General features: G+C 33.0%; 1 protein-coding gene across 15 annotated transcripts in view; it reads right to left on the bottom strand.

The window, feature by feature from the left end:
• NRXN1 (neurexin 1) overlaps positions 1 to 12458 on the bottom strand; it is a 1078564-nt gene that overhangs the window by 127996 nt on the left and 938110 nt on the right. For 8 of the 15 annotated variants that reach the window (XM_087436775.1, XM_087436774.1, XM_087436776.1 and 5 more), the window contains 2 exons: positions 5138 to 5227; positions 3440 to 3759 (listed from right to left, as the gene is read on the bottom strand). In XM_087436775.1, the coding sequence (XP_087292901.1) occupies positions 3440 to 3759; positions 5138 to 5227 (410 nt within the window). The remainder of the gene's footprint in view (positions 1 to 3439; positions 3760 to 5137; positions 5228 to 12458) is intronic. The other 7 variants (XM_087436779.1, XM_087436780.1, XM_087436781.1 and 4 more) reach the window with 1 other exon arrangement.

Below are 12458 nucleotides of genomic sequence, written 5' to 3'. Positions count from 1 at the left end.
AAACATTTAGATATTAAATATTCTAAGTAAAACAAATATTATCAACTTTATGTAATCCATATAAAAAGTACTATTAATATTGTCATATACACATTAAAAAAACTATTTAACAGAAGGGTTGGTAAATGTACCCATTTTTTCATGATATAAATCATGTCTTTCTAAAGTAAACATCAGTCTGAAAATTGATCATCATTCAAAGAAGAAAAACTTCTTTTATTTTCTTTTTAAAGCACATTTACTTTTAAGTAGGAATATAAACAGCATCTTATGGAACATTTTGATGAATTCTCTGACTCTGTGAAAACTGAAAATACATTTCTCCCCCACTACTTGCCCTGCAGGATAGCTGAACAAACCTCATCTCATCTATCTGAAATGAAGCCAATTTAATTCTTGTTGACCAAAAATCTGTTTCCATAGTTCTAAAACATGCAATCACCCCAGGGTACATGGCCATTGTAGCTTAAGTGGCTCAGTGTTATCACTGAGGAAAATACACTTTGATTGAGAAAACAGTCCAGTGTGGCTTTTCAAAAATGAAATGACCCTTCCTGGTAATTTAGTAAGGCAGTTGATAAAAGCAGGCAGATATGGCCACTACAGACAAAGTTTAAAGGAAGATGTTTCATCCAACCTGCAAAAATGGGTCAAAGGCCACAGGCCTGGGACTACCATTACATATCACTCTCTTATTGAATCTTCCAAGACGTTGACAGTTCTAACAAACATTTAATAAAAAATTCTACATGTATCGGTAATCTTTTTGTAGTTGGACGGCAATTTAAAAATAAAATGTGAAATAAAGAAAATTTGAAATAAATTATTTTGGTACTCAAAAATAATTTGCTTTCTTCCCTAGATGCCCACCCCCCACTACATACACACCTTATATTACCTATAATCACATACATATCATTATAAAAGAGAATTTTAGAAACTTCTAATCCAACCTTAAAACACTGTTGCCACAATTGAATATTTGTAGCATATTAATCCAAATTATTTATTTGCTGTTATTGGTTTGTTAAAAATCTAAAGATTTAAAATATCTATTTTTTAATGAACCTAGTAATCTTTTATGTAAGTCAATATCTCCTCAAATGAACCAAGTAACACTAATTGATTAGGTCATTTACTTCTATAAACCACTGCTGTCTTTAAACATGTAATAGCTTACAATAAAAGAGACTTTTCATTGGCAATTAATGGGCAGTTAACTGTTTTCCTTTTACACTATTATAATTAACATGCACATTATAATTAATATTATAAAAGGCATAAATTTTATTTCTTCATTTTTAGATGTTTAGCTTGCAAATGAGATAGCTATTTTACATGTTTTCTTAAAAAACATTTCTTAATATATAGCAGTTACTAAATGATAAAATATCATAAAAACAAGGCTGATAATTCTTTCTTTAGTTTGGGATACATCTGGTTTACCTAGGAACTTAGGCAACTGTAATTTCATTAATGATGAAACAAGACTACTAAGAAAAATATCTGATTATTTCAAATTTTATTCACAGAAACATTTCCAATTCTGAATGTCGTAGAATGTCTTCTTATGAATTATTTTATATGAAGGAAATAGTCTATCAATTGCTTTGTGTTTCATTTTTTCTGTGTCAGATTCACCTTAATAACCTGCTTATCGTTAAACTATAGACCAACAACCACAATAACAAATCATTAATGAAGTATTGTGAAAGAATATCAAATGGAGCTGTTGACCATGCATAAATCTGCCTACAGTCACAAGTCTTTATTGAAGGGGCTAAATGTTATTATTAACAATCTTATATACTCAAACAAGAGAGAGAAAATCAACAAAATGATTATACTCTATGCACACATTCTTAATAAACTCTATAATCCATAAGGGCAGTGGTTTTTGCTTGTTGTTGCTAATGTATCCCCAGTGCCTAGAACAGTGTATGGCACATATAGAGTGATCAATAAACATATATTAATGAACACCCTGTGAGACAGCCCATTTCACTTTGTGGCCAAATGCAAAGTTAAAAAAGAGAAGAGAGAAAAAAGAAAATAGGTGCAGATAGGTACATAATATGTAATACTACATCTATGAATTTACAAAATTTACTATTTTTTTTGTCATCTGTCTCCTCCTAGGATATTTTCTCTTCTTCTGTTTTGTTCCTCCCACTCCTTCCTATTCAAAGGAAAAATCAGAATCTATTTTCTTCTTTTTCTGGTGAACGTATGTTAATTGCTATATAGCGTGCTGATATGAACAGAATTCACCTTCCTTTACTCTCTTTCTAAATCTGACCCTTGATCTGTTTAAAACATTTGAAATAAAAGCAATTTAAAAAATGATTGTTGTCATTCTTGCTTCTTTAGAATGCAGTTTTCTAGAAAAGTAGGGATTATGTATTTGGAAAGCTTTATATGGTACCTACTAGAGACACTCACTAACTATTAAAAACAAAACAAAAGAAAATAATCAATTTTGGACCAAGGAGAACATACAGTTTTGAAAGAATTAACAGCAGAATATATACAAAGGCTATAAATGTCAACAGAGGTTTAATAGCATTTCAACAGCATTCTAACAGTTTCTCATAAAATGTAAGGTCTATGAGGCCGGTGGATTTTTTTTCTTGTTCTTATTGATGTAATGCCAATACCTAAACCAGTGCCTGATACATAGTAGGCAATCAATAAGTATATCTTGATTGAATTAATGTACTTCCAAGTTGCACAAATTCAACATTTAAAAATTCTGTTTTTCAAAAACTTTAGACATAAGATAGAACAATAAGCACATTGAAGGGAATTCTAGGCAAAGGCAGTTAGCCACATATCATACAAAATATGTTAGCCCAAGCCAGTTTTTAAGCACCATATTTTGGGTCTTTGTCCTCATAAACTAACAGTGCATTTTTGTCACAGACAGCAAAAGGGTAGACCTATCATTCACCATGAGAACCACATCCCTACCAATTCAAAATTTTAAGACTTCAAAATACAATAGAAGTATTGTGGGCAATTTCTCTTGTAATATTTTCAAATTTGCTTTTATTTTATTTTGATGAAGTGCTGAGCTTGAACAAACAAGGCCTTTCAAGCACTTCATTAATTTACTTGTTCATTTAACTAAAAAAGTGAAAACTCCATGTAATTAGCAGACAATTCCCTCAGTTTGGGCTACACCAAGGTTACTAAATCAAGACTATCAGCTAGCAGCCAACAAACCAACAAAAGCAGTTTATAAAAGTCCACAAATCTCAAATCAACAGCATATACACATTTCATCTTCAAACTGAGTGCATTACATTAAGCAAGTCTCAAAGGAAGCCATAATGCCTGCTATCAGAAACAATCCCATTTTAGAAAAGACACGTAACGCAGAAAAGCCCACATTCATAATCACAGATCCAAAATGAAGGAATGAAATCCACATACTCACCTGGCTAATGGGTTCTCTCGTCGGGGGCTTTCCTCTTCTGGCTGTGCTAGTAGCCAGGGTTGTGGTCGTCTCCATAATTGACGTGGACATCTCTGACTGCATGGCAGTGGCTGTCGACTCAGTTGTCATAGAGGAAGGCACTTCACCAACCAGTCTCACATTTCCCACTATGGCGATGTTAGCATCATTTTCGGCTGCCATATTCAGAACTTTCAAGCCATTGTAGTAAAGCCCAGAGAGCTGGCCCTGAAAGGGCTGGCCCTGCTCTTTCCCGCCAATTATTATGGTTGCTTGGCTATTGAAGATTGTGAGCTGACGCCCTGTAAAAATAATATTACATACATGCAAAGATGTTGATTGTGAACTCTACATTCTACAAAGGATGATAAAACAGATCTTTCATGGGGTGGATAATGAGAGCAATAAACTATAAGAGAGGCATTTGACTCATAATTCATTGCTTGTAAATGAGGTGTCCATGAAATGCATAATCATTGGCAAATACTTGTAAATTCTCAACTTATTGTAAATGTAGTGCTTTTGCTAAAAGACCAATCAAAGATATGTATTATAAATCAATTTTTAGTGGATCCCTTTTCCCTTTTACCTCAAGATCTTATACTGTTGGTCTCTTAAGTCTAAATTGTTTAATTTTAAAAAAATGTGAGAGATCTAACATTTCAAGTATTTGTCATTCTAAAATTACCACTGGCAGAAACTAATCTATAGCAGCTGAAATCTAATTTTAAATTTATAGTAAAAAATTCATAGTTCACGTAATGGCCACATGTATCTATATGCTAGTCTTTAGAAATGTTTATTTTTTGAAGGCAATAGTCCATTATTATTTGAATTATTCTATTTTTCCGGCAATCACACTGAAAAGAAATGCATGGTTTACATTGCATTGTCAGAGACATGTCAGAGACAAAAAAATTCCAAAAAATATTTTTCTGATTGGCTTTCAGCAAGTCTATCAAAACAAAACAGAATGAAAAAAATAGCTTCAGATGTAAAAAGCGGCTTCAGGAATGATACACAAACCGATGGAGAAATTATGGCACATTTCCATCAAACAGCAATCCTCAGCAACAGTACCAATATCATCAAATTGAGTATCCATTTTTAGCAGATTGCTCTCTGCTCATAAAAAGCATGCACACAACTTTAAGTTCAGTTTTAATTAGGGCTTGTTCCCAAATGCTCTTAGAAGGTTGCAAACGTTAAAGGGACTTCATTTTGACTGGCAATACATATTGCCCACTATTTAAGATGCCTAGAGTTTAAACCAAGAGTTTTTTTTTTTTCAGGACCATCATAAAGATATCAGAACTACATATATTTTAGTTAATAATTTAGAGGCTGGAACATGTAATATAATCTATGAATGATTTATCATTTTGGGTTAATGCTTGCTGTGAGTACCTTCATAGATTGAGTTAGTGGATTATATTTAACAGTCCCTTTAACCTTAAGTTAACAGGGTAAGATTATTAAACAGCTGGTACGTCTAAAAATGTATAGAAATTATTATACAAGGTATGCAAATATTGCTATCTACATTTTACTGTTTTAAATTTGTTTTTAATTTAGTTTTACGGAAAATTTATTTTTTATGTTTATTAGTGTTACAATGAAGTACTACTTGGTTATGTTCAAATTATTTTTTTATTTGAAGTTTTAATCAATGTTTTTTACCTTTGTCGAGTAGCCATTCATCAACTACTCGACCAAGTCGATATGGAATTCGCTGTCTAGCAATCGCCAGGCGCTCGTTATCATTGTTTCCTTTAAAGTTTAAAGAGACATTTCATTGGTTAAAATCTGTAAGGTCAAAGGTTAAAAGTTAATACTTAAAGATTGAGCTATACAGTTGCCACATGATTTTTTGAAATTTGGAATTTTAAAAAGTTCTACCTAGAACATTTCATGTTTCAGACTTGTCATTCATTCATTTATTTTATTTTAGCAAACAAAATTATTCCTATGTTAATTGAAAATTAGAAATCTGCATTTGAGCTAGGTTATTAAACTTATGTTATAGACAGACCCGAACAACCAATTTAAACAGCATAGAATAGCTTTACAAAAAAATGACCATTGAGCTCAGGGTTTTGTCTTTTTGATGTTTCTTATTAACTAGTTAAACATGTTCAGGTGAAACAGGTTTAAGTTTTCAAAATACATTCAATTTCTTATCCAGATTAGTAATTTATGAACACCAAACTTAATACCATCTTTGGCACACTGAAGCATCTCAAATAGGCCTAGCATACTTTATGACCTATTCAGAAAATAGAAATTCTTATTCATCTCATTTATGGAAACAACAAAGTCCAAATAGTTCATGTATATTCCATACAAATTGGTTTATCAATCACTTGGACATCACAAGAAAATACATCTTGCATCATCCAAATATATTATTACAGGAAAAGGCTTTGACAAAAGTGACTTTATATGAGTGTCCTTCAGTTTCATTTAAAGCTTAACATGCTGAAGCATACAACATTTCAAAAAAATTATGTGTACGTTTTTATATACTGTAATATCTGATTTTTATTAAACTATTCTAAAGAAGGCATGATAGCTTAAGGAACAAATACAAGCCACAAACACTGGTCCCTATTCACAGATCTAAACTAAATGCAAGCCTTGCTTCTTTGAACAAAAAATTATCTGATAGAAACACAGTTCAAATTGACCTTGAATAATGCTTGCGAATAGATATGTGTTTTCTTGATCTATAAAGCACTTAGGAAGAATCTAGGCTGCCTTCTCAGTGCTCAATTGTGTATACTGCAAGAAGTTTTTCCATTCCATGAAAATTAACTAACATGGAATTTTAAGCTAAGACATTTTGACAATAGCTCAGATGAGGACCCAGAGGTTAAAGAAATGTTGAATGGCAGTACTACCCACAAGAAAAGACTAGAGCATTTTGCTAGGGAAGATAATAAATATAAATTTTTCTCAGATTTAGAATATATAATTTATAAGTGCTTTCTTACGCTAGTCTTAATACACAGTATACTTACCACAATATACCCACCATGATATTGGTCACACACTTTTAGAGAAATAGAAAAGAACTATCTTTTTAGATCTTATCCATTTTTCCTTTGAATGTCTATATGACTGAAAATATTTCATACATTAACATTTAATTTAAAATGTAAAGATCAAAGTGGAACCAATATAAAGTTTAATAAATAAACATTGATATGTAATTCTCTGCGTTATGCAATCATTTAAAATGTTATAAAACGATATTTTATCCTATGGAAATATATTTTTGGTATATTGAGAATTTTAAAAAATCCAAGGATGCAAATAGTTTAAATCCCAAGCCTATCTTCCTTTTAAAAGACCGTGCACAATTTGTGTTCTCTTTTGTGTGCTTGCTGACATATATATTTGGAAAAATATACTAAAATCTAATATCAGTTATATTAAGGCAGTATGATTATTGATGAATATGTGTTTTGAGCTTATATGTAATTTATATAACAAACATGTTTGTGGGCATAATTTGATAGGCAAACATGAAATATTTTTCAAAATTACACACCCTTTGCTCTACAGGCTTCTTTGTTGGCCAACACTCATATCAATTCATACTGTTATAACTCTCCTGACGACTTTATAATTAGGTGGCTCCTTGTGCTATTTTTCATGCTAGAGTGTTCCCTTCATCAGGAATGATTCATTATTCCCTCAGACACCACCCAAATCTATGCTGCAAATCACCACTTGCCCGATTACTACTACAGTATATTAACAGACTTCTCGGCATCCTCTCTGCAATCAATCCCACCCTTTCTTCACATGTCAGCCAATATCTCATCATGCACTTGTCTATTATAACACTCCCATTGCCTGTGGGATAAAATCTCAAACCCCTGATGAGGTTTATGAGAACTTCCATCATCTAGTCCCTTCCTACCTCTCCTGCTCCATCTCATGGCTGTCACTTCCTTGCTCTCCTCTTTCCATCCCCATGAACGTTCTTTTCAATTCTTCTAAAGCTCTCCTTTTTCCTCTGGACTTCTGCACTTGTAGTTTCCTTTATTTGAAATACTCTTCCTCACTCCCAACCCATCCCCATATTTCCTTAGCCTAACATGACTCATTAATGGAATTATGAGTCCATTTTGAGCATTATGATTTTTATTTTTTTATTATTATGCTCATAATCATTATTAATTTTGAGCATTATTTCCTCAAGAGGTTTTCCCTGATGTCCCCAAGTTAGATTAGGACACCTGACTAGATGCTTTCCTAGTGTTTTATACATGCCCTTTAGAAACAAGCATTGACCTTGTAATTGCATATTCAATAAATATTTTCCCTCTAAACTCTGAAGATCTATGAGGTCAGGTAGTGTTTATTTTTGTATTCTCAGTGCTTGCACAATACCTATCATATAACCTCCTATGAAATATCTGAGGAATGAAGCAGTGGAGGAAATCTGGTTTTTAATTCTGATAGCTTCTGTGGCACCATTATCTCATCCCCACAGCCTAACAACATTCACAAGAAAAAGAAAGCAAATACTTATGCCCAGAGAATAAAACACATATAGCTAAGCTTCCCTTTGTACTTTCCAAAGGAAGCATCACATATTCCAATTATAATTTTATTTCTTTAATGATTATCACTGATTTGAACATCTATACAGTCAATCATTTCATTATTTGTTTAGTAATAACTTCCCCATGACACAAAATAGATAATCGTAGTTATTATTAAGAGGAGAAATAGAGAGAAAAGTCCTAAATAACACTGGTGGAAAAAACTGAAGGCTTTATGTATTCTTTCTGAATAACTTTTAAAAGAGCACATAAAACACATGAATACATATACACACACATACATACATACATATATACAATTTGCCCTCATACCTCACCGGCATGCACAGAACAATTAATATGATTGATATGGCATGATTTAAGTCAATAATAGCTTTGGAAGATTCTTGATGAGACTTAGCTAACACAAGAACATAAACACTGAATTCCCAATGAATAACAAAGAGGTCATCTAACAACAAAGAGAAAATAAAGTAGGCAGCAGAGAAGGTGTCAAAGACATGAGAATTTTTAAGAAAGGTAGTTTCACAAATGGGGTCATACAATCCCATTACTCACAAATGTCAGATGCCTTCCAGTTGAGATCATTTTTTTTTAACTGGAAGATTTGACTTTGAAATCAAAAGACAGATTTTAGAGCCAACCCTGATGGCCTAGCAGTTAAAGTTCGGTGCGCTCCACTTCTACTGCTGGGTGCGGAACCACACCACTCGTCTGTCAGTAGCCATGCTGTGGTGGCGGCTCACATAGAAGAACTAGAAGGGCTTACACTAAAATATACAACTATGTACTGGGGCTTTGGGGAGAGAAATTAGACTTTATTCTTAGTTGGGGTAATGGATGGGAAATCAGATGGCGCTTACTTCAATTCAATATATGTTGACTTTATTCTCCAGATTCTTTGCTCTTCTACTAGAATAAAAACCTAATGACTTTTCTCATGACAAAATTATATATAAAAACATTGTCAAAAAATGAAGACACATTTAAATAGAGTACAATGACAATGACTTTTTAACAGTTGATTCCCAAACTCCTTCTACAAATGGGCATAAATAGTTTAGATTGTTTAGGTTCACCGGGAATAAGCCTAGATTTTTCTTTCCCCTCATGATTTTCATTAACAAGCTACATATGGAAATTCATAATTGAGGTATATTATTTTAAGAAATTGTTCAAAATTCATCTCATGTCTTTACAAATTTATGGTGCTATATTATTTACAAAATATCCAGTAACTCTATGATTGTGTTCATTTTATTTAATTCCATCCATAGTTTGACATACATTTAAACCTTACACGCAATATAAAGGAAATAAAACAACCCATTTGACTGGGAAAGTTCAAAGATAAATATAATTTTTGATGACTTTTTCTTTTCTTTGTAAAGGATTGAGATCTAATACCCAACGTGCTGGGATACAGAAACATTACAAGCAGCTTCTGTGGATGGTCAAAGGAAGCAGGCTTATACTGATAGGAGAGATTAAAAACAAGTGGAATGTACCTGAAAATTCAAATTGAACCAAAGATGAGAGGCTATTTTCATCTTCAAGTTTCCTAAGTCAGAGGTAAGGATAAAGCAATAATAACCCACTTGTAAAAGAACTATTCATTTTGAAATTATTAAAAGGGTCCAAGAAGAATTTCAACTTACAGCAATCTATTGAGCACATAAATTAGGTTTATGAAAACAGAGCTTCTCACTGAATAGTTAAAAGATAATAATTTAGTCTCATACTCCCTTCACTCTAATAAAAGTGGAATGAAGTTTTCCTTTAGATTTCTTTTCTTTTTTCCTCCAGTTAATTTTTTGTGGGTTGAATATGTCGGTACCTCCACTGAGAATGTCACCAGCAACATATATGTCTCTGTTGAAGTAATTTTCAAAAAATGAAACAGTATGTAAATTTTGGGTTTATTTTTCTTTGAATTTTTGAAGGATTCAGTATTTTTAAAAATTAATTAATGTTTAGAATTAAAATATAATTGACATATAACATTATTTTAGTTTCAGGATTCAATATTTTTGACAAGAGGCAGGCTCCCTGTAGTAACATCACCACAACCAAGTGATTGGTGCATGCTCTAATTGGAGTGGCCATTTAGGTATAAGGTACTAAATGTAATGATATTTCAAACAAACTTCCAGGAGTGAAGAATAAAAAGGAAAATCTGATCATTCAGACTTAGAGCGTAACATCCTCTATCTTGACTGAATCCCAGACAGTTTCACTTTTCCACCTGACCAATAATATTTGGTCACACTATAGTATATTAATTTTGTATGAACTAGTAGACTTCAAGAAAATAAGAGTAATTCCAAAGAATCAAGGTAAGCAGCAAGTGGTAATAAAACTCAAATCCTTGACTTGGAGTTAAATTTCATAGTGGGACTCAGAGAACAAAGGGAAATAAAACTGTAATCATATTTTTATGACTATTGGTCAGTAGAGACAAGCTATATGAACTTCACTAATACATAGTCTTTCTCTCTCATTTTCATAGATCTTCTCCCCTGATGTGTAATTTCTCCTCGGAAATAAAAGTGTCAGTTTTTAATATGACATAGTAATATCCTTGGGGAAAAAAAAAGGAAAAGCAATGTTATGAACCCAATACGTGTACAGAATAATATGAAAGTAAAACAAAGATGCTTCTTCTGAAGGCTTCCTGTTTCCTGAGTTTTTAACGTAGGAAAAGGAAACACAAAAGGGTTCTGAAAAGCTATACATACTTCCAGAGAAGATCAGGAGTATGATTTTAGATCTTTTGATTTTAAATGAGAACATAGCATTTGGATATGCCTGGGCCCATAAAGTAAAGTAAAAGTTTAACGTAGTTTCATAAAATTACTCTAGATTTAAAAGCAGCATTACCACATGATTTCTAAGTAAGTGCCATATGTGTGGCTGTTATGCAAACCATACAATACAATAATACCTAACTTAGCTGGTAATGTTCCAAATAAGTGGATTTTGAACACCACTGACACTCTTCAAGGAACAAACTTGTGGAAAAATATAGCTGTTCTAATGAAAATATTTGTCCTGTGTATTACATTATCTGTTATATCATTAAGATGTGTACATAACAAATATATAGTCATGCACTGCATAATAACATTTAGGTCAACAATGGACCACATTTTTGATGGTGGTTCCGTAAGGTTAGTACCATACAGCCTAGGTGTGTAGTAGGCTATGCCATCCAGGTTTGTGAAAGTACTGTAGGAGAAGAAGAAATTTTCCTCTACCTTTCTGGGTTCTTCTGGCTGGTCTACGAGTTAAATTGACACGAGACATATTAAATTTAATAACACTTATACATGGGAGAAACTCAAGAAAACTGTGTAACTTGCCAAAACGGCTGAAGACCTCACCTTAAATGTCATCCTCAGCTAAAGACAAAAGAAGATACTGGGGGTGGGGAGAGACACGGACTTCAAAGGGAAGGAAGGCAATTCACAGGCAGGTGAAAAGGAGCACACTTTCCAAACTTGTTTGGAAAACAAGTGTTTGTTTGGCCATACAGAAACAGAACAAGACAAAGGGGAGCCCAGCAAACAAGCTTTTCTGGTTCCTCCCTGCCTATCACCTAGTTCATGTTATGCTGAGGTGATAGCTCACTTCCAGAGACAGACTTTTTTATCTGAATTCTTTTTGGCAGTTAAGGGTGAGGTAACAGGAAAAAGTTTCTGACTCTTTTGTTTCTTAAAAATAATCAGCCTAAAATAATCCTCACCTTAAAGAGAAACATTTTGGGGTGGCAAATTTTGTTGCCCTTTAGTACACTCTATGATGTTCACACAGCAATGAAATCACCCAATGACACATTTCTTAGAACACGTCCCCGTCATTAAGTGACATACATCTATTTGGCTCCTGCCTACTTCTCCAGTTTCATTTTGAACCACTTCTTGCTAACTCTATAAATTCTAGTCACTCTAGACTTCTTTCAATTCCTTTAACCAAGCTAATCCTCTTTGGAGACGCCATATTTGTTGCCTTGCAAATTTCCTGCATCTTTGTGTACTGCTCAGCACTCTCACACACCCCCAACACGCACACATGTTCATGAACACACACACACATCTGAGTCTGGCCAACTTATTTCTCATTTAAATGTTAGTTTATATGTTTCTCAAGGAAGTATTCCCTATGCCCCGCACCCCTCCACCAAATTAGCCTAGAGCCTTCCATTATGCATTCTTACATCACTTAGTAGCAGTAGCTATAATCATGATGAAATTATTTTGTGTAATTAATTCTAGATTACAGGTTCCATGCAAGCAGGGGCCACGTCTGGTCCATCTGTTCACTGCCATACACATATATATAATATATATGCCATATATATATAATATGTTAATTATTATAACTAAATATAATAATAAATATATATTAAATATATATAAATATAA

The sequence above is a fragment of the Ceratotherium simum genome, chromosome 11, assembly GCF_057802395.1.
Source record: "Ceratotherium simum simum isolate JZ-2026a chromosome 11, ASM5780239v1, whole genome shotgun sequence".
Lineage (NCBI taxonomy): Eukaryota > Metazoa > Chordata > Mammalia > Perissodactyla > Rhinocerotidae > Ceratotherium > Ceratotherium simum.
This window is presented reverse-complemented; position numbering and strand designations above follow the sequence as displayed.